The sequence below is a fragment of the Labrus mixtus genome, chromosome 8 (genome assembly GCF_963584025.1).
Source record: "Labrus mixtus chromosome 8, fLabMix1.1, whole genome shotgun sequence".
Lineage (NCBI taxonomy): Eukaryota > Metazoa > Chordata > Actinopteri > Labriformes > Labridae > Labrus > Labrus mixtus.
In genome coordinates, this window is record NC_083619.1 from 14,098,934 (window position 1) to 14,121,627 (window position 22,694).

The following is a 22,694-nucleotide window of genomic DNA, read 5'->3' on the forward strand; positions in this document are numbered from 1 at the left end:
ATGTCATTTCCTGTCATTCTCCAGCCCTCTCCAGGCCGCCTGTCTCCTTCTCCCTCTCTGTCCCCTTTGGCCCTGATGCCTGGGGTAAAGAAGTCCCTTCTGACCCCCAGCCCAGGGCCTTGTCTGTGATCGCTGTGCGCCCCGAGCTGGACACACTCTACAAACAGATGAATGAACAGAACTGGGGTGAGGGGTCGGGGGATGTGTGCCATCATGTGTGGAGTACATCTAAAAAGTGTGAAACAAAGACAGAATTTGAATATCTCCCTTTTCCCTCTTTTCTGTATTGGTGACAGGCTTTGCAGTTCCCCATGACCAGCCTCTGTACCCTCTTTCACCTGGAGCCCACAACAAGCACGACCTCTCCAGCAGCTACAGCCAGCTTTCCCATCATGCCTTTCAACAGTATCAGCCGGGTGGAATTCCCGGAAGCCATTCGCTGAAGTCTGACTCAGGTCTTGTGACGGGAGGGACTCTGTGGGACATGGACAACATGGTTCAGCAGGTTGGAAGCTACTCTGGATCACCTGGACACCAGCAGCGAGACAGCCGTGCAGGTGTGACTCTACAACCTGTAACCTGATGTAATAGCTGAATTATATTCTCAATTCAAATACACTTATGATTCTAATATTGTTATATTCTTTGTCATTAGGTGTGACTTTAATAGAGGAGCACCTGCAGGAGGTGAGGTGTCTCCGTCAGCGCCTGGAGGAGTCCATCAGGACCAACGAGAGGCTCCGACAGCAGCTGGAAGAGAGACTGGCAACTTACAGGCGTGAAGGAGGTACTTAAGTCTTAACAAACCCTGCAAACAAAGTCACTTCTTTCTTTCTAAGATTTCAAGCACAACTTTGAATGTTTTTTTTCTAGGGGCCCCAACAAACATCTACATTCAGGGCTTGGACTCAGTCACTCAACTGTCCAACGAGATTCGAGTCCTGAAGGAGGAAAACTTGGCTCTACAGTCACGCATCCAGGCCAGCACAGGTACGTCATGTAAATTTTTGCTTTTTTAAAACATAATTTTTCTCTAGAACTTGTTTGTAAACCTTCTGGTCTGTCCTCTTCCCCTCAGATTCTTGTGAGGAGGTGGTGCAGCTGAGGGAGGCGGTGTTTACAGCGCACGCTCGCTTGAAACAAGCGGAGCTGGAGGCGGAGCAGTGGAAGGAGGAGCTGAGACGACTCCAGGCTCACAGTCAGGAGCAGGGCCAGCAGATCCACATGTTAAGGCAGGAACGCCAGAACAGTCAGGAGAAAACCAACAGGTCGGCGTGTGAATCAAACACTCACTGACACATTAATCATGGAAACAATGTTGTCTTTGTTAACGCGTCTGTTCTCTGGTGTGTCTTGTGTGTCCTCAGGCTCCAGCACGAGGTGTCACTGCTGCAGCAGCAGCTCTGTGAGAGCAGAGAGCTTATCCACTCCCTGCAGAGTGAACTACAAGTGTACGACCGTGTGTGCTCCAGCACAAAGGCCAACAACAGTCAGTATATTCATATCAAACTAGTGCATGTTTTAAAATATAGATTTTTCTGAGCTTTGGACCAATCTTGTGATAGTATCAAGAATGGCACTTTGGTAGCCCTGGTTCACTGAGTTGTATTCTTCATATCACTTATTCATCATAAAACACATTTGCCTTGAATAAGTGTTTACAAAAACATATTAAAGTTTCATTGAGTTATTGTTGTGGAGTGAAACACCCCAAAGAGCACTGAAGCAGAAGCATCCCTGTGATTTGTCCTCAGGTTACCTGTGTGAGCTTCCCGGTCTGCCAGTGGAGCTGGGGGAGCTGCTCGGGGAGGTGAGGAGTCTGCGAGCGCAGCTGCAAACCAGCGTCCAGGAAAACAGCGCCCTCAAACAGCTGGAGCTTCACAAGCAGCTTGAGCAGAAGCTTGGCGTGGTCTCTCCTCGCGCCCCCTCCCTCTCCGCCCTCACTGCCAGCCCTCAGAGAGAAAACTTTTACAGGCGGCAGCTGCTGCACGGTGAGACCGAGCGCTCGAGGATACAACACTCACAAAATACTAGTCAAAATCTTTGTGAGGCGCGGTGTGCTGTGGTGTGGTTTGCTGTGAGTCCAAGCCTGGTTTGTGTATCTGTGTGCTCCACAGACCCGGCTCCTTCTCCACCTGTCAGGGACATTGGTCTGTTTAACTGTGGATCTCCTGGTCCTCCCTACTCAGACCTGGACGACTGCCATAGCACTGCCAATGGTGTGAAACAAACTGACCTGCATGACTGTTGCTTCATCTATAATTCATTTCCACTTCTCTTATTTAATAACTCGTGTTTTTATTCTATCCTGCCTGCCTTCTCAAGTCTTTTATATATTACAAAAAGTACAATGACGTTCCTCAGTGTCCTTCAAAAATCAATCTTTGATCATTTATGTCCAGCAGACCCTCTTGACCCTCACTCTGAGCTGGAGGGGGATGCCCCTGACGGATCCTTCGCAAACCGCAACGGCCGTCACGCCATCGGTCATGTGGACGACTTCAGCTCTCTGCAGCAGCAAGTCCTCGAGGGCTGCAGCCTGGTGCAGCGCATGGAGACCACCCTGCAGGCCTGCCTTGGCCCACAGTTGCAAGAGGCGGGACAGAAGCAGAGCAATGAGTTGGTGAGAACCAGGCAGCAAAATAAATCTTTTTTTTTTTCTTTTTTTTTTAACAACAATAACAAGAAATGATCAGGATCTCACTGAGCTCTGTATGCAGATCTTAGACTTCGGCTGCGTGAAGAGTCTTCTCTCCAACACGAAGACTCTGAGGCAGATCCTGGAGGAGGCGATGTCTCTGCTGAAAATGTTCTGGAGAGCAGCTTTGCCCAGCACTGATTCTTCTGTCCAAAACCTGAAGAAGGTTTGTAAAACAAAAAATCGGAGCTTTGAAAATCTAAGACTGTGGATTTACTATATTTGTGTTCATTTAAACAATTCACATGAAAAGAGAAAAACATAAAATCTATTTGTATTTGTGTTGGTCATTAATATATAATACAATTTTCAAACAAGGTCAAACAATTTACCAAAACAAATTTTTCCAATATTCATCAGATGTGTACATTTGATCCATGCGACTGTCTTCTGCTGAATACACTGTGTTAGTGAGAGCAGGATGACCCTGGAATAATAAAGAGTAGCAGTGTGGCTCAGGATATGTATTTGTGGCGTATTTGAATGCCACAAATACGCTTTGATAGGATTTGTTGAAAAAACAAACTTGAGAAAAATCAGCAGACTTATCCTTAAAAAACTTTTCAACCAGAACAAGTAGAAAGCAGGAACTCAATAATGAATATAATTGTATATATCTGTGTGTGTAGGAGCAATGCATGCAGGAAGAGATCTTGTCCCTGAAGCTGCGTGTGTCAGAGCAGGAGGAGGCTCTTAGAGGGACGATTCAAAGACTGAGGAGCACCAGCCGCACCAAGGAGAGCATGGAGCACTTCATAGTCAACCAATGTGAGTGTTTCTGTGCATGTCTGTGTGTGTGAGAGAGACAGAGAACATGAGAGCGACTTGTAGCCTATCTGACTATTTAGAGAAACAATGACCGATACAAATAATACTTCATGCTTTGGTGTAATTATTTAATATAATGCATTAGTCCATGTTATTCAGAGCTAGTGAACATGCTGCACATGAACAACACTTTCATTGTTTTAATCATTTAAAAGGAGTCTGTGAAACACTGGATGAATTAGCTCTGATAATCAGATGTCGGCTGCATGAACAGGCAACAAACGAGGTGACAGCGAACAGAGCAAACTGATCTGGAGAGTCGAGGTGTGTGGGGTTGTTATTGTGAACAAGGGATAATATGAAGGAATTGTGAGTGTCAAAACAAAAACCAAATAAGTTGTGAGGAGAGGAGGTAAGAAAGGGATTCCCAGCACACAATATTTCTAATCTACTGTGTTCTTGGATGTGCAGACAAATTCCAGGTTGGGACTCGGACAGAGTGCTTTACTGTCTGCTGCAGGTTTCATTAAAACCTCAAAAGCTTGTTCATTCATTCTCACGCACAAATGCAAAAATGTTGTGAACCTGACTGCTTTGATATGACAGAGTGCTTTCTGTTGTAGTTTTGTAATGATGACATTTGAACATATGTCTTGTTTTCTTGCAGTGTCTAGGACTCGTGATGTGCTGAAGAAAGCAAGAACTAATTTAGAGGTGAGCTTAAACCCCTGCCTCTTGTACTCTTACTATGCAGGATAGCATTCATAATGCCGTTTCTCTGCGGGCATTCTCCATAAATCACAGTTTTGTGTTTTCCTGTATTCTATGTTTTGTACCGAGTGTCCTTCTATTGGATGTTTCTGATGTACATTCATCACTTTTTGGCTTTTGTGTCTCACTTGTTCCTTCGTCCTACACCTGTCCCTCCTCCTCCTCCTCCTCCTCCTCTTCCTCCTTTAAACCTCCTAGAAGAACGAGCTGAGACTCTCCTCTCTAAGCTCCTCCTCTTCCTCCTCTTCTTATGCTGGTAAATTGTCTGACACCTTGTGATCTTGCATATGAGTAGACGTTGTCCCAGACCCTCTCTTTATTGTGTAAACAGAAAGGATGACTGTGGTCTGAGGCAGCGTTTACCTCTGTGTGGATTTCCTTTTTCTAACCATGCTGACATCAATGCTTTACCATCCCATCTGGCAGCAACCGTCGTGTGTTAAGTCATGTTTTGTAGTAAAGTTTCTTAAATGCAGCTTTTAAAGGCCTTTTCTGAATGCACAACATTGAGACCAACTGCATACAAACCCATGTACTGAAGTGTTGTTTACTTCTTAATGTCACATGTTTAAAGAGTGAGTCTATTTATACCCCACAGTTAAAGCTAAAGTTACTGCACACTGCATAGTTTCCATACGGTGTGTGGTGTTGTTGTTATACATGAAAACATGCGACAGGTCCAACAAGAGTTTCACTACTGCCCGCTACTCATTGTGCAATAAACACTGAGTGTGTGTGTGTGTGTGTGTGTGTGTGTGTGTGTGTGTGTGTGTGTGTGTGTGTGTGTGTGTGTGTGTGTGTGTGTGTGTGTGTGTGTGTGTGTGTGTGTGACGTTCAGAGGACTTGAATAACAGCATTTCTTTTTTTTTTCTAACCACTCACTCAGCTTTTCATCTCCAAGCAGTTCTATTATGGGAACAATATTCCCACTTTCATAATAAAAAAGCAAACTACTTCTTGTTGTTACTTTGGCATTCAAATAGTAGTTTGACATTTTATGGCAAAATATTTTTTGAGGGTTAGATGAGAACCTCTCATGTCTATACTCTGATTAGGAAGCTCCCAACAGGAGACAATTAGCCTGGCTTAGCATGCTGATGAGCAGAAAACATGATGAAGCATGTGCATGCAAGTGCATGGAGATTGTAGTGAACTGTAGTTTTTTGCACTTGCCGTTTTTCAGGTGACCACTTGGTTTTGAAAACTTGCGATCTAACAAACACATTCACAATTGTTGTAATTTATGAACTTCAAAAGTGCTTGTAGCAGAGTTTTAACTCTATACAAAGCCAGACAAACCACTCGTTTCCAGTGGTTAAGCTAAGCTAAATTTCCTTGCTTCATGTTAGCGTACAGACTCCTAGTCTAACTCTTTGCAAGAAGAGATTACCAAGTTTGTTAATATGTTTCCTTTAACATTTCACTTCACCAGCCTTAAGCCACTTTTATCAGCCTTTAGGACTGTTGAATTCTCACTTTTATCTTTTTCTCTCCAGCTGAGGACCCAGGAGGTGCTGCCAGAGAGCGGCCTGCTGATCACAGTTTCCTGAAGATCAGCTGTGCTCCTGGAACTGCAGCCAATCAACGTCCAGCAGCGAGGAAGCGCAGCAGCCAATGCCTGCTTTAGACTCTTTTAAAGAACCAGCCTAAATGCCACCACCTCTGACCTCTTAATTAAATGAAAACAGCCACAACCCACCACCCCTCCCCCACACTTGCCTCTTACCCTTTGTCCCACCTTACCTCTGCCTTTAACTTCGTCCAGCCATGAGAGTGCTTCCGACCTTCCCTTCTCCAGGCAACATGTGCACCGTATAATCTGCACCTTTAGCCTTATTAAACTCCCCTCATCCCCCACCTGAGCTTATTATCTGCCTCCCCCCTCTCACACATGATGTGTTGTCTTTGAGTGTCACAGTCAGCAGTTTGCCTTGTCGAGTGTGTGACAGAAGAAAGTGTTTGAAACGTGTCTCTGGTGGTTTTAAGTGATGTGTGTCCTACTGATGGAGCTGGTGAAAGATGCTCCTAGACACTGATCTCAGACCAGGTGTGTGGTTTAAATCAGGTTTGTAGCAAGCGTTTTATAACAGAAAATTGAACAATAAAGGACCTAATTGAGAAATGTACCTAAATAACAATCCATAGACTGGAGAGAAATCTGCGACTTAAAAAAAAGTCTTTGACAAAAACCCTGGATCTGTAGCTTTGAGCATCTTCCCCTGAGAGCCAGACAGACTGTGGACAGAAAAGATGGTCATGCATGTTAAATATTGGCTTGTGAGAGGAATTCTGCACACATGAACACACATAGTAAAAAAAAATAGCGACACGTGTGGTGGAACACAGCTCACTCAAAGACAACACATCCTCAAACTTTGACTGCCACAGAAATGCAAGTTTACTTCTTGTGGCACTTTTATTAACAGGGACAATTTATTTATTTTTTTGCAAGTGCAATGCAAAAAAAACAGTGACTCTCATGAATGCATCACTACACACCATAAAGGAATGTAGAGTAGTTGTGTACTAGCTATATCTGACTATGAGGAGGAGGCTTAACAGTTGTTCATCTGCCATCAGCCAAGAGCAGAAAGAGAAGGCAGAAAAAGGTTCCATTGGAGTGAAATGCCTCCTTTTATTTTCTTTTTAGGTCCTGGAGGTTTTCTTTTTGGCATCTTACTACTGAATGTTACACTACTGATTGAGTCAAATACAAGAAGGTCAATTTTAATGCAACGACCTTCATCAATGTGATTTGTTGTGATTTTAAAAGAATGTACACCATATATGTAGAGAAAAAGACGTCGTGTGCTCCACACAGGAAACAGGCTAAACGCGTATTCAAGCTCCTCTGTAGGAGTTCTCATACGAGCATGTGCAATAATGATGTTGTTTCTTGAATGATCATGCTGCACTGGATTTATTTTATTCTTTCTTTGCTTGTCACTGGATTTATTAGTCACTCTCATCATATTGTGTAGGACAGGATCTGTGATAACGATTGTACTTTTAGTCTGAAGTTTTGATGCATGACAGAGATTGAAAATGGTACAAAATCGAAGCCAATACTTGCCAAAGTTTGAACTTTGAAATCTTAACTTTCACTTTGACTTGCCTTATCCATGCGAATGACAAACCCAGGTCTGATCAGACTGCGGGGATTCTGAGGTATCTTCTTTTAGAGGACCTCCAAAACCACAGAGATGGTAACCGTTAGATTATTTCAAATTGTGCGACAGAAATGAGCTCCTTTTTTTTGGACCAAAACTCAGAAGAGTGGATTACTTTCCCACAAGGCCAAATGTTATTGTCTCAATGTTATTTATCTTGGTTCAGGCGGCGTTAGCATTCCCATGGCAATGGCAACATAGGTAATGAAGTTCATAGATGATGCAAACTTTGGCAGGCTACTGGTGGGATCATTGTTCTTTAATTCACTCGTTTATTCAGCTTCACTTTTAGTTTGATGTGTCTTGCTGTACATTTTGCCATTTTATGCTGTTAATAATTTGCTTTTTCTGTATGAAATTTTCTTCTGAGTGTGTGTGTGTGTGTGTGTGCGCTTGTGTGAATACCATCCAACATTTGCTTTTTGCAAAGTTGATTTTCTGGGTAGCTGTGCAATAGCTTTATATCTTTAATTTGATGTTAAAGATCAAAGTGTTACAAGTATGTTTGCCACATTCACCTTCTGCAAAGTGTGAGTTATATGCAGTGTGTGTTCGTAGGATTGTGTCACTTTGAAATCAATTAGTCACATAGGCCGATAAGAAATCACAAACTATGCCTTCATGATATCTAAGTCACTGATCACAATATCCTCCTCCTATAACAATGCTCTGATAAATGTTGCTTCGCTTGCCTTTGAATTTAGCTAGAGCTTCTTCACTCTGCTCTTGCTGGTAGAAATGGCCTTCAACTAGCGGTGTCTACCTGAGATTTTTGGAATAAGGTTTTGTTTGCGCTCGAGGCTTCAGAAAGAGACTAAAAGATGCCAAGTATTTCAATCCTTGTGGAAAGTTTGATATTGCCTTTTGAAATAAAAGAAGTTAAAGGGAACTGTTTTGAAGAATTGTCTACTGATTAGAATAAAGCCAGCAACTGGAAAGATTGTTGGATTCTTAAAGCACCTTGTAAGAGCGTAAACAAAGCCTTTTTGCTATTTGTTACTAAAAAGGGAATGAAACAGAAGTTTGAAATGATGTAGTGTTGAACCTGAGTTACGTATGTATATAGTGCTATTGGATTGATGCAGCTTCTATGTGGTTGGAAAGCAGCTTTTTTTTTGTAATGAACTAGAAAGCCGATGCAGGACTCCTTTGAATCCTGTCTCTGAAGACAGTTAACAGTTTGCTTTGTTGACAGAAGTATTATCAATGAAAGATTTTGAGACAGATCGAATAAAACACTTTTAAAGCGTGTGTGTTTATTCCTGTTTTATGTTATTTTTTTAAATATTTGATCCCTCCCTATGAACTTTTGCTTGTTGCAAGTCAATCAAAAGTTTTCAGTTTGGGTCTTTAATAGTAAGCTCACTCTGGCCATGCCCGAACGGGCTTTCACACAGTGGGCTTTCACACTTCAAAATCACTCAAGATTGTTTTCATTTGCCTTTATTGCACAATAGATATTTAATTAAAATAGTTTTTATTTGTCAATTCTATTATTAAAGGTGACATATTTTAAGCAAAATTCACTTCATGTTTTTCACACACTAATAGGTGTCCCTAGCCTGTCTACAAACCTCCAAGTCATTATTATTTGGCTGCTCCACTTTTCAGAAAATGTGTCCTCAAACAGGCCGTTTAGAGATTTTCCCTTCATGACATCACAAAGGGCAGTAACCCCTCCCCCAAGTGGGTGACACTCCCTCAGCTTGGTGTTCGTTTGTCCTGAGACCTATTTCAACTTGTTGAAAAGGAAAATAATTTGTGAACTTTAATCTGAAATTTAAGTAAATGGGAAAGTAAAAATATCTGGAAGGTTGCAGAGGAAAAAAAAACACGACACGAAGGGGGACCACCAAACTCTCTCTTTATTTGCAAACAAGTAAAACCTCTTACAGTAAATCACATCACTGGTTCAGCGAAGCATTTTTGAAACATTCATGAAAATTCAAGTTTTGGTTGAAGCCTAAAAACACCGCCTGGCATCCACAACGTTTGTCCAAACTCTAATTTTTTTGTCTGTAAATATTGGAAACTGGACAAATAAATGGTAAGGCTGGACATTCACAAAATACTTTCAGAGCTTCTCAGCAATAATACTCCTAATGAAAGCCCATTAACAATTCTGAAGAATATGGTGTGTGTATATGGAAGCGGAGAAAACCCTCGCTTGGATTCATATTTTTTATTGCCCTTATCTCTCACTTATAAGCTTAAAAAAAATAATTGAAACAATAGTCTCTCTGGGCTTCCATAGTTTATACTGTACCATAAGTGCAGACATTTAAACAGCACAACCTTTAAAGCCACTGTACCTTTAAATACACATTAATTATGCTATAAGTAACAGACATGTGAGCAAACTGAACACTCAAATTCTTGGCAACTATCTATTTTCAAAGCCCTTAAAACTCATCTGACAATGTGCCTCTGGTTACAGAACACATTATGTGCAGCTGATTTTTTACTGAAAGTGTTCCACACTCAGTAAATGTGTCATATATCGTCACATGTTGCAGACATTTGACACATGCAAAGCAGCAAGATCACACTGTGGAGTGGACTATCCATGTAACAGAAACCTACAGTACATTACTATTTGATAGACAGATACACATCTTATACAAAGCACTGCAAAACTCAAACAGTTAAAATTTAAATAAATAAAAAGCACAAACTGTGTTTTAGAGTCAAGAGAAGCAACAAGTACAAGAGCTGTCTGCTGCATAGATCAAAGCTTATATCCACACTCCTGCTCACAGGATGGTAAAGTGTTCGCAAAAACACGTAAAAATAAAAGGCAACAGCAGAAATAAGTGATGTTTAAACAAGATACATACTCCATCTATTGTGACCATTACTGTCACAAAACTGACATCTCCAATATGGTTACATCCATGTTGTAGATTCCATTGAATGAGGCTGAATTGTTAGACATTCTATATAATACCATGTAATATGATAATGCTGACAAAACATGGTTTGTCAGTGTTTCATGTAAAAAAAAATAAAAAGTGTTTGTCGGGACAGGCAGACACAGGACCTCAGGAGAGGCTGCTAATGTTAGCTCAATGAGTTGTTGAGGTGCCTAGCTTGTTTTTAGGATAAATATATTTTGATGCACAGAGCTGGGTAGTACAAGAAACATAGTAATCATTAAACCTCTTCATTTTACAATGTTTACAGCTGACAAAAATTTGTCATAACTTTTTTTTAATCTGCACTGGTGTGAGAGATGAACTTAATATCGAGTGATACTCATGTCTAGGTTTCAGAGTTGCCACTGGAAATGAAAAAGGGTACTGGAAACCTCTAAAGGTTATTGCACTTCATACTCAAGCACTCATACACCCAGTCTGCAACTCTGTTAATATATACTGATGTGGCTTTAAGCTAAATAATCCATCTGTTATCCTGCATGCTAACCGGCTATAGATGCTCTCCAGTGAATTCTTTCAGAGGATATGATGAAACAAAAAAACTGTTGATACACATCAATTACACGCAGAAAGCCCTCACTTTAGAAGAAAAAAATTTTAAAAAATCCACCGCGGATCAAATGTTTAACACGCAGACATGCAAATGTTCACAAGGTGCAGCAAATACACAGTGTTTCAGTCAGCCTCTTAGTCAGTGTCTGTAAAAGCCAAAATGTGGATCTCAACTGTCTGTGACACCCTAAACACACTCACACACTTTATTACTTTTGTTCAGAGCCCTATGTAGACCGAAGTGAAAACCTTTTTAAAAAAAACAAAAGCAGAATCTCAGCCGCTGGCTTTCAGCTCCGCCTGTAAACTTGTTTCAGTGCAAGATCTAGCTAAATGTGATGAAACAAACTCTCTGAAAGCAGTGGGGAAGGTGAGGTTTATATCGGCTTGTAAAGCAGAGAGGTGACGTATTTCTTTTTGTACCTGTGAGTGGCACTCAGCACCATCACTCCATCCTACACAGAAAAGAGCACAACACACAGGAGATCCAAGTGGGATACAAAACCACAGAGATGTTTTCCTTTTTTAAAACCACCAACTAATGCACACAGCATGAAGTACGGGCATTTTATTTTAAATTGTAAAAAAAAAAAAAATGGGTAAACGTATAGGCTATGGATTCATGTTGAGAAAATAAATTATATAAAAGAATATAGATGTTTGTGTTGTTAGGAAGAATTGGGAGAAATTGTCAGCTTACTTCAGTGAACTTACCTTTATCGAGAGAGCGTAAAGATGGTTTAACATGACGTGGTTTGGTTCAGGCAGCAGGGCGGGGTCACACTGCCAGGAGAAAACAAAAAGAACAGTAACAAACCAGCAAGACAAAGGTAAATAACAACAATAGAATAGTTCAAATCAGGATGGAGATGCTGACCGATATATTGGTGTCCTTGTTGAGAATAACTTGAAGGAGGTGAGGGGGGAGAATAGGAGGGGCTTTGAAATGCTCCTCAGGTCTGAAGACATACTGCTCCTGTCCGTATGGACCTGGAGGGGAGCTGGACAGATCTGCAAACAAACAAACAGTCACAAATAAACTACAAACATGGCTGCACGACTTGATTTAATTTTCCAATGTTTACTATTAAGATGGTCAATCTGTAACTTAAGTTGTTAAGCACACACAAGAATACACAAAGAGCTCTCACATTTTTGCCCACAAACTATTCACATTTATAGGTAGAGTCAGTAGCATCATTTTTTGCATCTTGTAAACACAACAATCAAACTGGACCCCTCCTCCTGAGCTCATCGCCCTCAGAAGTTCACACTCCCTGCAGGTAGTAGTGTGTATGTTTACTTATTGTACCTACACCGTAAGATAGCGCATGCTAGCACAAGCTAATCACCGGTGTTTGGCAACCGCCTGTCCAAAAGAAAGCAGACCAACTCTGCAGGGGAAAGCCAACGCAAGGTTCACCCTTGTTTTGGAACGAGCTTTATGTGCTCGGCATGTCTACATTTTCTCTTCTATGCATTTACATCCACGTCCGTCAGATTCGGTGGTTTGAATCACATCCAATTACTGAACTGGATCCACTCCTAAACTCACCTGAGCACGTTGGCTGAGAGCAATACACCAACTCCCTTCCCAGAAACGCCTTGGGTCAACCAAAACATAACATCAAAATCAAAAGTGGACACAGTCACCACCACACATGCATGGAGGCCCATAACTGATAATTGAGCGGCATTACTTTTGTATTAGTCTAGATTTTATTTATTAGGAAAAAGCTACTGACTCTATCTTTAATTCATATAAGTTCACACTATCCAAATAAACTGTATCAGATTCTGGTCTTGAGAAAATTGCTATTCTTGTTACCCATTTGTTTGATTGGCTAAATGAGGAAAAATGTGTAAAAGAAAGTTGAAGCACAAAGGCTGACCTGATGTGTCCGAGCACTCCAGAGAGTCAACGTGCAGCGCGTCAAACACCTCAAAGTCGGACTTTTTCACCTGGATCAGGTTGTTGATGGTGCCGAGCTGGCTGGTAACAACTGGCTGCAGAGGACAAATGTTCCGAGACAGCTGAATGATTATTCTTTATAACATTCTTCTTTTTTCTAGATAATCTAGAAAGTGTCATGTTTTTCTCAATTTCTTAATTATTCCTTTTCAAATGCGTACATTCATGGGGTGAAGATGGCCTAGCAGCTAGGTAGGGCAACATGTACAGAGGCTTTAGTTCTCCAAGCGGGAGGCCCAGGTTCAAGTCTGACCTGTAGTTCCTTTCCTGCATGTCATTCCCCGACAATTTCGCCCCCGATTTCCTACTCTATCCACTGTCCTTTCAAATTAAGGCATGAAAGCCCAAAAATACATCTTTAAATAAAGTCTTAATTCATTAGATGTTCTTATGTCTCAGGCCTGGATGTAATCTGTGTGATGAGTTTAAGTGTTTCATGAACAGACCTAATTCTACCAAGAGAAGACAATGAAACAAAATGAGACTGATGTACCTCTGAAGGATCGTGGACCCACTGTCCATCGACAAAAAACTTGTACTGGTGCTCTCCTTCTAGCAGGTCCAGGATCGCTACAAAGTCATTATGGCTTTACAGGACAGAAGAAAAAAAAAGAGTATTAGAGCAAAAGTTGATCTTCCTCTCAGTTAAAACACTACATTATGAAAACATTGTTGGAGCCATTATGTACCTCCTGTGATTATTTATATGGGAACCCACAGAGAATGTGAGAGTGAGATTGATGTTTAAAAACATGGTTACCTTTTATTAAGAGGTATCTTTGTGCTCCAGTTATTAAAGGAACCAGCTATGTAGACCTCCTTCCCCCCTCCGGCCCAGCGGATGACTGTTGGTCGAGCTTGGGGACCAGTTTTCACTAGGTTATCCAGATCAGGGGTGAATCCCTTCTCTTCTAACACCTGAAAACAGATATTTAAACTATTAGCTGATATTTTGGGAAAACATATACACAAAAGGAGTGGAAATGTGAACGGTATCTCTGCAGAATGAACAACATCCTGTTCAATAATCTGTATTCCTGCTGCACCTTGGATTCAGGCCCATGGGTGTTGAAGATGTTGGGGTCGTCTGTGCTGTCCACCATCTTGCTGCTGGGCTCCAGGTCTTTGTGACTGCCGCTGCTGTCTGAGCGGTGGGCCTTGGCTCCATGGCGATCTCCTGCCACCCTATCGCTTGTATTGCCCATAATTTATGACGCTATAGGGGGGAAAAATATTAAATAAGGGGGCACAAACCACAGACATAAGGACTCTAATTCTGTTGTTTTACACACAAACCTACAAACATCAAAAACACAACAAAGACAGTAAGGAAGAATCAGTCTTAGGTCTTAATCTTTACCTTAACCTGGTAAAGATTGAATATTTGAGAAGGTGCTTCCTTGCATGTAAAACCACTGCTATAAAGGTTTGTCAATTACCAGATTTTCAAACTCCCATACAAGACTAATAAAAATCCTTCGCTATTCATGCCTGCTTCAATACCACAGCAACAAAAATAGTTTCTTGATTTCAATTAACAAATAAAGTCCTGCATAGCCTATTGTCTAAATTGCACTAATAAGTTAGCAACTTGAAACATTTGCAATGTATTTGTGACGACAGTGGTAGTGGCAAATGTTGTTATATGTCTGTGACAGCAGGAATTAAAACATTTAAGTGTCACAGGATACAACTTTAAAATACCCTGACACGCTTTAAGGTTAACATTTTCAGGACACCTTGATGCACACATCGTGGTTGCGGTCTTGTTCCCCAACCAAACGGCTTCACAGAAAAGCTAAAAGCTTGTCGGAAGACTACACAGCCTGAGTTGAAGACTAGACAGCATGAGGTGAAGACTAGACAGCCTGAGGTGAAGACTAGACAGTCTGAGGTGAAGACTAGACAGCCTGAGGTGAAGACTAGACAGCCTGAGTTGAAGACTAGACAGTCTGAGGTGAAGACTAGACAGACTGAGTTGAAGACTAGACAGCCTGAAGTGAAGACTAGACAGACTGAGTTGAAGACTAGACAGTCTGAGGTGAAGACTACACAGACTGAGTTGAAGACTACACAGACTGAGGTGAAGACTAGACAGCCTGAGGTGAAGACTAGACAGACTGAGTTGAAGACTACACAGACTGAGGTGAAGACTAGACAGCCTGAAGTGAAGACTAGACAGACTGAGTTGAAGACTAGACAGTCTGAGGTGAAGACTACACAGACTGAGTTGAAGACTACACAGACTGAGGTGAAGACTAGACAGCCTGAGGTGAAGACTAGACAGCCTGAGGTGAAGACTACACAGACTGAGTTGAAGACTACACAGACTGAGTTGAAGACTACACAGACTGAGGTGAAGACTAGACAGTCTGAGTTGAAGACTACACAGACTGAGTTGAAGACTACACAGACTGAGGTGAAGACTAGACAGCCTGAGGTGAAGACTAGACAGTCTGAGTTGGAGGCTTGTTGTGAAACTTACCGTGTTAATACAATCATCCAGTCAGACTTAACACCGTCTGTTATGCACACTAGCTAATTAACACTCAACAAGTTTTCACTTCCCAAACTAAATAAAGTATACACAATGCCAGTAGTTAAAAGCAATAAGTTATAGCTTGCCAAAGTTACCAAGTATCTCCTGTGGTTGATCAGCTGTGTCCTCTTCAGGTCACTTCTGCAGAAGAATATTTTTAGCTGCTGCTCGCAGTTAGCTAGTTAGCTGCTAGCTAACACTTTCTAACAACTAACACGCTGTTAATACAGCAGTGTCGGTAATGGCAACTCGAGGAAATACAAGACATTTATTAACAAAGGTTAATAATTCGACTTACCCGATACTCGCTGGTGTTTTTAAAATGTATTTTGTTTTTAGCGAAGGCAAACCTAACTGCAGCGCAGCGGTCGGTGCCCCAACTACGGTACGGGCGAAGGACAAAACTCATGGCACACTTTAACTAAGGGCTCTTCACCTAGAACACAACCAACTATTTGTTTACGAATGATACGCAGTTACAATGGTGTATTAGTGTGTAAGTACATGTGGGTCTATAAATATGTGGTTGCATTGGTGCCAAAATTATTTGTCTGTCTGCTCAGCTGTTTTAGGTGTTAGACTGTTTATTATTGTTAATACACTCCCTGGCACCTTATTTATATTTAAAACACACGTCTTAATAATAGAAAATAATTTGCTAACCATTAGACCAGCATGTAGTTTTAACACGATATAGGCCTTAACAAATTTTGCGGTCCTCTGAGTCTGGCGGAGAGACAATCTTGTTCACTTAAAAAAATGATTTTATTAGTCTTAGCTCTTCCAATAGGTTATTTATTTGTCTGCTTTGTCACAACAGTATCTGTGTATCTACCCACTAGCCTACTGCCCAGTTAAACTCAATCAGACTTCTTTTAGGGCCAGCTAATTTCCATTTTGTAAACCTAGACATTAGAATTAATTCTATGTGCCTCTAAGTGATATATATATAAAAAGATCTTGAGTATTTTTCTTACACTTCAATGATACATAATAGATCATGTTTGAGTTGTGTCCATGTGTTTAATCTCAACCACCAGGTGGAGCTGTTAACAAATGTCAGTTGTCTTTGGATCAGAATAATTCCTAACTCTGAGGAGCTGAACTTGACACCACTGAACCATTGTTTACCAGTAAGCCTGCCAATGAAGAGCATGTGAAACATAGTCAGTTTAAAAACTATTGAATCAAGACCAGATTTAATTTCTGTAAATCCACATTATTTTAACCTTGACGAAGATGACAAACAATTGTCATCTTACAATGAAGATAAGGATTCCCCAGCCCTGCGGATGTTAAAGAACGAGTCACAAAATGTAAGATGAAACAGTATCTGGTTTGGTTTGGGTGTGGGTGTGTGTGTGTGTGTATGTGTGTTGAAATGAGAAATGACACAAGACAAAAACATACTCCTTGCAGGTAATCCAGTAAAATTACCAGTTTTTCCTGTTAACTTAAACATGTTACCACAGTGTAGCTGTCATCAATATATTTATATATTATATATAAACACACATCTGCTGAAATCAGAGAGTTCACATGAAGTGGTTGTAAGGCACATTTAAGTTATCATCAAATGACACACAAAATGGAATTTGTGAATTCACATCATACATGTCTTCATGCATACAGTTTCCAGTGTTGACAGGTTATAGATTTTTCAGGGCGATGTATTTTTAGTTAGGAGCTGAGCACTGTTTTTCTGGAGCGGATATCACTCTAGAACAAGTACTTCCAACTTAATAGTGTTAAATACCTTTAAAGGATGCGGACTCATATTTAAAGTGGCATAGTGTCATTATTCCTCTTTCTGACTTAAAAACAAAACATTAACAGAGCTGTGTATAAACACTGGAAGCTCTATCTTCTTTTAGGAAAATATTTATTTTTTTTAACAAAAAGCACAAGAGTATTCCCCATTTAGCTACCATTTGGTTTGATCACAGTAGGATAAATTAATCAACCAATCATATTAACTCTTTATGTATGTTTTTATGTACATGCCATCTTTGTGTCAAGCATAAATGTGGATGGCGTGTACATTTCATGTTTTATGTAATAATAGGTTAAGACTTAAAGCATGCTCACAACATAAGTTGCCTAAGTTTCCAACACACAATCCTCAGTGCAATGTCTTTCTTTCCTTATAAATCCAGGTAACAGAAATCATGCTCTGTATGTGTGATGTCCATCTGTTTTCTTGATGTTTTTTTTTCCAGCCATTTTCAAGTCTGACGGATACAGTAGAATGTTATTTTGTCTTTTGCGTGCAGCCTCATTTGGAGATTCCTAAGCCAGTCTTCATGTACTCGTAAACCACATAGCTAATGCTGACAGCAGGAATTACTTTCATGAAGTTTGGTAGGATGCCTCGGTAGAGTCCGAAAAATCCATCCTTAGCTACGATTGTCCTCATCAGACTGCTCATGGAGGGCTGGTCTGACGCATCCAGAGATGCTGTGAAGACAAAAAGATGGGGAGGGGGGGCAGTGAGTATTCTTATTATTCTTATTATACTGGTACTTTACGTTTAAGGTGGCAGGCAGTTACTAATATTTACTGAAAGTGAAAGAGATCTCATCCTACCTGCAGCATACTGATACTATTTGGACTCAAATGGTTTACAGAATTTTTTTTAAAAATATGAACTATGTAATAATGTAAGTTTTGTCATCTCTGAAGTCAAATATTAGCCTTAGTTTACCTTTTGCCTGCATCCGTGTGCGTACAAGTGCGAGCGGATAGCTGGCCAACTGGCCACAGGTGCTAGAGATGGTCCCACAGCCCACCAACACCAGAACTCCAGGGTTAGCAGAGTCTGTGGTGTGGTACGACAACCAGAAGTTCTTCAGACTCTGAGTCATGGGAGAAACAACCAAAGGAGATTGGAAATAAATGAAACTTCTGTCCATTAATAAGCAGAAATAATTGCATTTCTGATTAAATTAATGTGAAATCTGTTGTCAAATGTAATCAAAGAGGCGTAATACTCCACAAAGCCTGCGTACCTCATAGACAGCGAGGTCTATCCCAGCGTAGGGAATGATGCCCACTAAGTTTGGGATGTAACCCTTATAGAAAGCCTTCAAGCCCTCCTTCTTCAGGATTTGTTTGGCACAATCAAACATTCCTGAGTACTGGCCAGTTTTCCTCAGCGTCAGTCTAGTTTTCAATACCTTAAAAGAGTGAAAAAAGAAAAAGGAATCTGATTTGTGTGGTATTTGGAAGTCTTTTGCTGACTTTATTTGATTTGAATGCATCCCGTGAATGACAGTATGATCAAACAGTTGACTCACCTCCATTGGGTAGATGGCCGTCTGTGCAGTGGCTCCGGCGAGTGAGCCGGCCATAAACCGCTTGTGCGTCTCTATCTTCTTACCCTCTGAAGATAACAACCTCTTATACTACAAAATAAATACACCGAAAATAGCTGGAAAATAAACCATCTGATTCCCAAATATTTGTTTTGTTACAAGACTGAGATTAATACTGTCGAACATATGAAATATGCACTCCAGAGCTTACTTGTTCATACGCCATGAATTTGATTGCCGTCTCAGGTGCGATCTTTAAAACATTGATCCCGTTTCCCCTCCACAGAGAGGTGAGACCTCCCTCTATGATCATCTGCTTGAATCCTCCTGTCAGGCTTATCCGGTTGGTTTTAGAAGAATGAACCTGCAGTTTAAACATTTAGGAGCACAGATATATTTGTTAACCCAAGCCCCTAGAGATAAACACATCAGTCCATTTTACTTCAAGAATTTCACCTGCATAAAGACTTTCATTCTGTCCAGTGGAGCAGTACCGGTGCGAGAAACAGCCCCCGCTACAGCGCCTGAAACAAGCTGCTTCCACCAGTTGCCTGAGCTCTTCTCCTCCTCTGTGAACTCATCTGGGATGGCAAGACTGTCGCCTATATCCAGCACCTAGTGATACCACAAACATATTTACTCAAATCTCTTTGTTTATTGACACAGGTCAAACTAAAGACATGTGTATCAGCATAATTGCCCTTGTAAGGATATAAACACATACACTCAATGGTTGTCGGTTTATGGCCACAATAAATACTGTTCTGTCTAACATTAGAAATATTTTCCCTGTAAGAATGTGTCTGCACAGGAAGACACGTGTCACAAAGTGTCCGTTTGTTTGGTTGTCAGTGAGACAAAAAAAAAATCTCACAGGCTTACATTTTCTTTCTATATTGCCAAATTTCCTGTTGTACACTTTGTGAAGGAGCGCAACATTTACAAATCTTTGAACTGAAGGTTTCATCCAGGAAGTGAGCACAAGGATAGTCCTTATATTTAAAGTGGCATTGTTAGTTTAAAATCTGAGTTCTTTTAGTACTAGCCAAACAGATTAAAAAGTTATTTATTTTTAAATATCTTTATCTAAATGTTCGTTTTGGATGACAACACAGCATAGCAATGAGTAAGGTCTTTTTACCTGCTTTTTGTAACATAACAATGAGTAAGGTCTTTTTACCTGCTTTTTGTAACATAACAATGAGTAAGGTCTTTTTACCTGCTCTTTTGTAATGTTAACAGACAAAGAGTAAGGTATTTTACCTGCTTTTTGTAAAGTGTCTCGAGATAACACTTGTTATGAGTTGACGCTATACAAATAAAAATTGATTGATTGATTGAAATTGAAGGACAAATAATGAATAAAAACATGTGTATTTGTTCAAACTTGTCCAAAGTACGACACAATGAGTGTAAAAACTAGGGGAGTAGTTTGTTGTAAAAAACAAACAATGATTTGAGCTCCTTATCCTTTTGCTTGTGAAATCTTAATCACTGTGCTGACCGACTCTTGTCTTGCACGCTTTAGCGGTTTCAGATAAACATGACCAATGTTTTCCCCAAAGCAGAGAGGGTTTGTCAAACATTCTGCAGCAGCAATTTAACACAACTCTGCAGGGACATGAAACAGCTTATGCAATTAGTTCCATCACATGGGATCATATGACACATTAATGCTCAAAAATGTTGCACCGTGCACCATAAATGTGCGGTGCAGAGACGATTTCTACACATTAACACATATTGCCAGTCAATAGAAGCATTGTTTAGCTTGAGATAGAGCAAATATCTCGTCAGTGACATCTTTATACGCACTAAGTCGAGGTGAAAGACCATGCTGAGGGAAACAGTGTAGTGATGTGACCTTATTATGTTGGACGGTCTTTCAAAGCTGCTGCCAAAATCTGGACTGCAGAGAAAATCCATAAATCCAACACAAGAGGACTAGAGGACACAGAGGATTTAATCCACTGCAGTTTCATCGGTATTTCTCTATGGGATGTGTTTGAGAGTGTGCAAGTGTCCCATACCGAGGTGTGTTTCCAGTGGCGTATGATATCTTCCAGGTTGTGTGCCGAGCGAAACAGGAAGTGCTCTCTCCACTCGTTCCAGTCCACCACCATTGTTCCATCAATGTCCATACTAGGCAAAGTTACAGAAACTCCCTTAACATTTGTAATGTATTATGTTGTGTTTAGGTATAATAAACATATCCATGACAAAGATAAAGCCTTCGAGTTATATACAAGCAAAAAGAGACATGTTACAGGTAATAGAAATGGAGGTCATACCTATGTAATATTTTCAAGGCATTCTCTCGGCTGATATCTATTCCCAACTCTCCAAGTGACTGCTGGATCTCTGAGGCATCAATGCGCCCTGACAACATAAATAACTTCACTCAACCACGCTGCAGTACAAATAATGGGTATGTTATTGTAAACCTTTGTGACTCGTGTACCCTTGTGCAAAGTAGGTCTACTTTACCATCGTTATTTCTGTCCAGGCTCTTGAACGTGAGCCGCAGCTTCTTCTCGTGCTCCTTCAGATACTTGGAGAACTCGTTGAAGTCGAGACACCCATCTTTGTTTTGGTCACCAGATGACACAATTTTCTGTAGAGAGGAGATAACATCTGGTGGTTAATTTGCCTCTTCCCAGGGTGAGTCTCTTTATCTTTATCTCTCTCTCACACACACACACACGCGCGCATACGCACACACACACGCACACACGCGCGCACACACACACACACACACACACACACACACGCACACAACCCAGGAATTTCATGCAAAACGAGCAGGCGCGCCTTCAAATTCTTGTCTATACACAGGAGGACCCCCTGGCCCCTGTGGTATTTTTTTTCTACCTGTGCAGCACCCTGGCGGAATACTCCCATCGCCTTGAGGCCCGCACGTAATTCAGCGACGTCCACCTTTCCATCTTTATTGGTATCCAGCCTATCAAACAGGTTCTGATATGTCCTCTCACTGTCGGCATCCCAGCACCGAGCGTTTGAGAGTAAAAACGTCCGTAATGTGTGATACATTGTAGCGCTAATGTGGAAGCGGCGTCTGGGCGAGTCGTCCTCCTGCAGTCAGGATGGGATTAATAATCCAGATTGGCTGAAATCCATAAACCCAGATGGAATCCAAACAGAAACACGGCGTTCGCGATTAAATAAAATGCTTCCTGTGACTTTATTTTGCAGACTGTCCCATGCAGAGCTATTATCTCTCTGGTGTGTCAGGCGAGCTGCAGCAACAACCGGGGGGCGGAGCTATGAGCTACGTCGCCACGCGACGTTTCTTGTGGTTAAGCAGAGAAGACAGTAAAATAGAAAAGTGGTGATATAAAATCCCGATGGGTTAAGCGTGTGCAGAATCCGTTTTATGTTCCAGATGGTCACTTTCTCATCTGTTTTTAACCTTGTGTCGTGTGATACGTGGTGTAGCATTATGCAGTGCATTTAATCTCCTTATCTAGAAAGGAAACATCAGTGTTAACAGCTGCGCAGCGTCGCTGGTCGCCACTGGAGGGAGGTATAATCACACACCAGATGTGGGGGCTATCCATAGACTAAATATTACAGTCAAGGGGCTAACCCCTATTATCTACAGTCTATGGGGCTACGTTTGGTCAAATGGAAATGTTCACGTCACAAAAATCTTTTTAATGTATTTTTATTATTATTATAAAACTTCGCTTTGGGGCCTGTTTATTTCAATGACACATTAAAACACCAAAAGTAACCTACTTTTGATCTATCATCAAAGTTTACATCTTAAGCTCATCAGTCACCATTGGCCTATGTGTAGGCTATGGTTATTTTTCATAGATAAACAATCTAAAACATGAAAGCAAATATATGGAAAGTATGTTGTATGTTGAAGTGTTTCATTATAAAGGACTGGCTTGTTTTGGGTCACTTTCAAGTCTAAAAAAAAAGACATTGGTGAAGTTGAAACTAGG

The 22,694-nt window shown here is 40.9% G+C and overlaps 3 protein-coding genes across 4 annotated transcripts in view; 1 reads left to right on the forward strand and 2 right to left on the reverse strand.

Moving 5' to 3' along the window:
• Positions 1 to 8,658, forward strand: part of LOC132978526 (myomegalin-like) — a 39,515-nt gene extending 30,857 nt beyond the window's left edge. The window contains exons 35-48 of the mRNA XM_061043730.1: positions 25 to 186; positions 297 to 557; positions 656 to 787; positions 874 to 990; positions 1,079 to 1,268; positions 1,368 to 1,489; positions 1,755 to 1,991; positions 2,118 to 2,219; positions 2,403 to 2,623; positions 2,721 to 2,864; positions 3,328 to 3,466; positions 4,134 to 4,180; positions 4,436 to 4,493; positions 5,734 to 8,658. Coding sequence (XP_060899713.1) covers positions 25 to 186; positions 297 to 557; positions 656 to 787; positions 874 to 990; positions 1,079 to 1,268; positions 1,368 to 1,489; positions 1,755 to 1,991; positions 2,118 to 2,219; positions 2,403 to 2,623; positions 2,721 to 2,864; positions 3,328 to 3,466; positions 4,134 to 4,180; positions 4,436 to 4,493; positions 5,734 to 5,864 — 2,063 coding nt within the window. The 3' untranslated portion in view covers positions 5,865 to 8,658. The remainder of the gene's footprint in view (positions 1 to 24; positions 187 to 296; positions 558 to 655; positions 788 to 873; positions 991 to 1,078; positions 1,269 to 1,367; positions 1,490 to 1,754; positions 1,992 to 2,117; positions 2,220 to 2,402; positions 2,624 to 2,720; positions 2,865 to 3,327; positions 3,467 to 4,133; positions 4,181 to 4,435; positions 4,494 to 5,733) is intronic.
• A 596-nt stretch (positions 8,659 to 9,254) lies between these two features.
• prkab2 (protein kinase, AMP-activated, beta 2 non-catalytic subunit) lies at positions 9,255 to 15,853 on the reverse strand. Of its 2 annotated transcripts, none has more exons than XM_061044517.1 (8): positions 15,705 to 15,853; positions 13,914 to 14,083; positions 13,628 to 13,785; positions 13,361 to 13,454; positions 12,788 to 12,902; positions 11,773 to 11,906; positions 11,610 to 11,678; positions 9,255 to 11,350 (listed from the first exon to the last, which is right to left on the reverse strand). In XM_061044517.1, the coding sequence occupies exons 2-8, from the start codon at positions 14,070 to 14,072 to the stop codon at positions 11,273 to 11,275; spliced, it is 807 nt and encodes a 268-aa protein (XP_060900500.1). In that variant the 5' UTR covers positions 14,073 to 14,083; positions 15,705 to 15,853; the 3' UTR covers positions 9,255 to 11,272. The 2 variants fall into 2 exon arrangements, with proteins under 2 accessions (XP_060900500.1, XP_060900501.1); XM_061044518.1 differs by lacking the exon at positions 15,705 to 15,853 and adding an exon at positions 15,502 to 15,671.
• A 1,098-nt stretch (positions 15,854 to 16,951) lies between these two features.
• On the reverse strand, positions 16,952 to 21,999 carry LOC132979053 (mitochondrial adenyl nucleotide antiporter SLC25A24-like). The gene is made up of 10 exons (XM_061044520.1): positions 21,592 to 21,999; positions 21,208 to 21,334; positions 21,012 to 21,099; positions 20,751 to 20,862; positions 19,177 to 19,335; positions 18,932 to 19,084; positions 18,703 to 18,810; positions 18,415 to 18,582; positions 18,111 to 18,261; positions 16,952 to 17,863 (listed from the first exon to the last, which is right to left on the reverse strand). Exons 1-10 carry the CDS (start codon positions 21,769 to 21,771, stop codon positions 17,682 to 17,684), a joined length of 1,428 nt encoding a protein of 475 aa, XP_060900503.1. The 5' UTR covers positions 21,772 to 21,999; the 3' UTR covers positions 16,952 to 17,681.
• Positions 22,000 to 22,694: the final 695 nt, after the last annotated feature.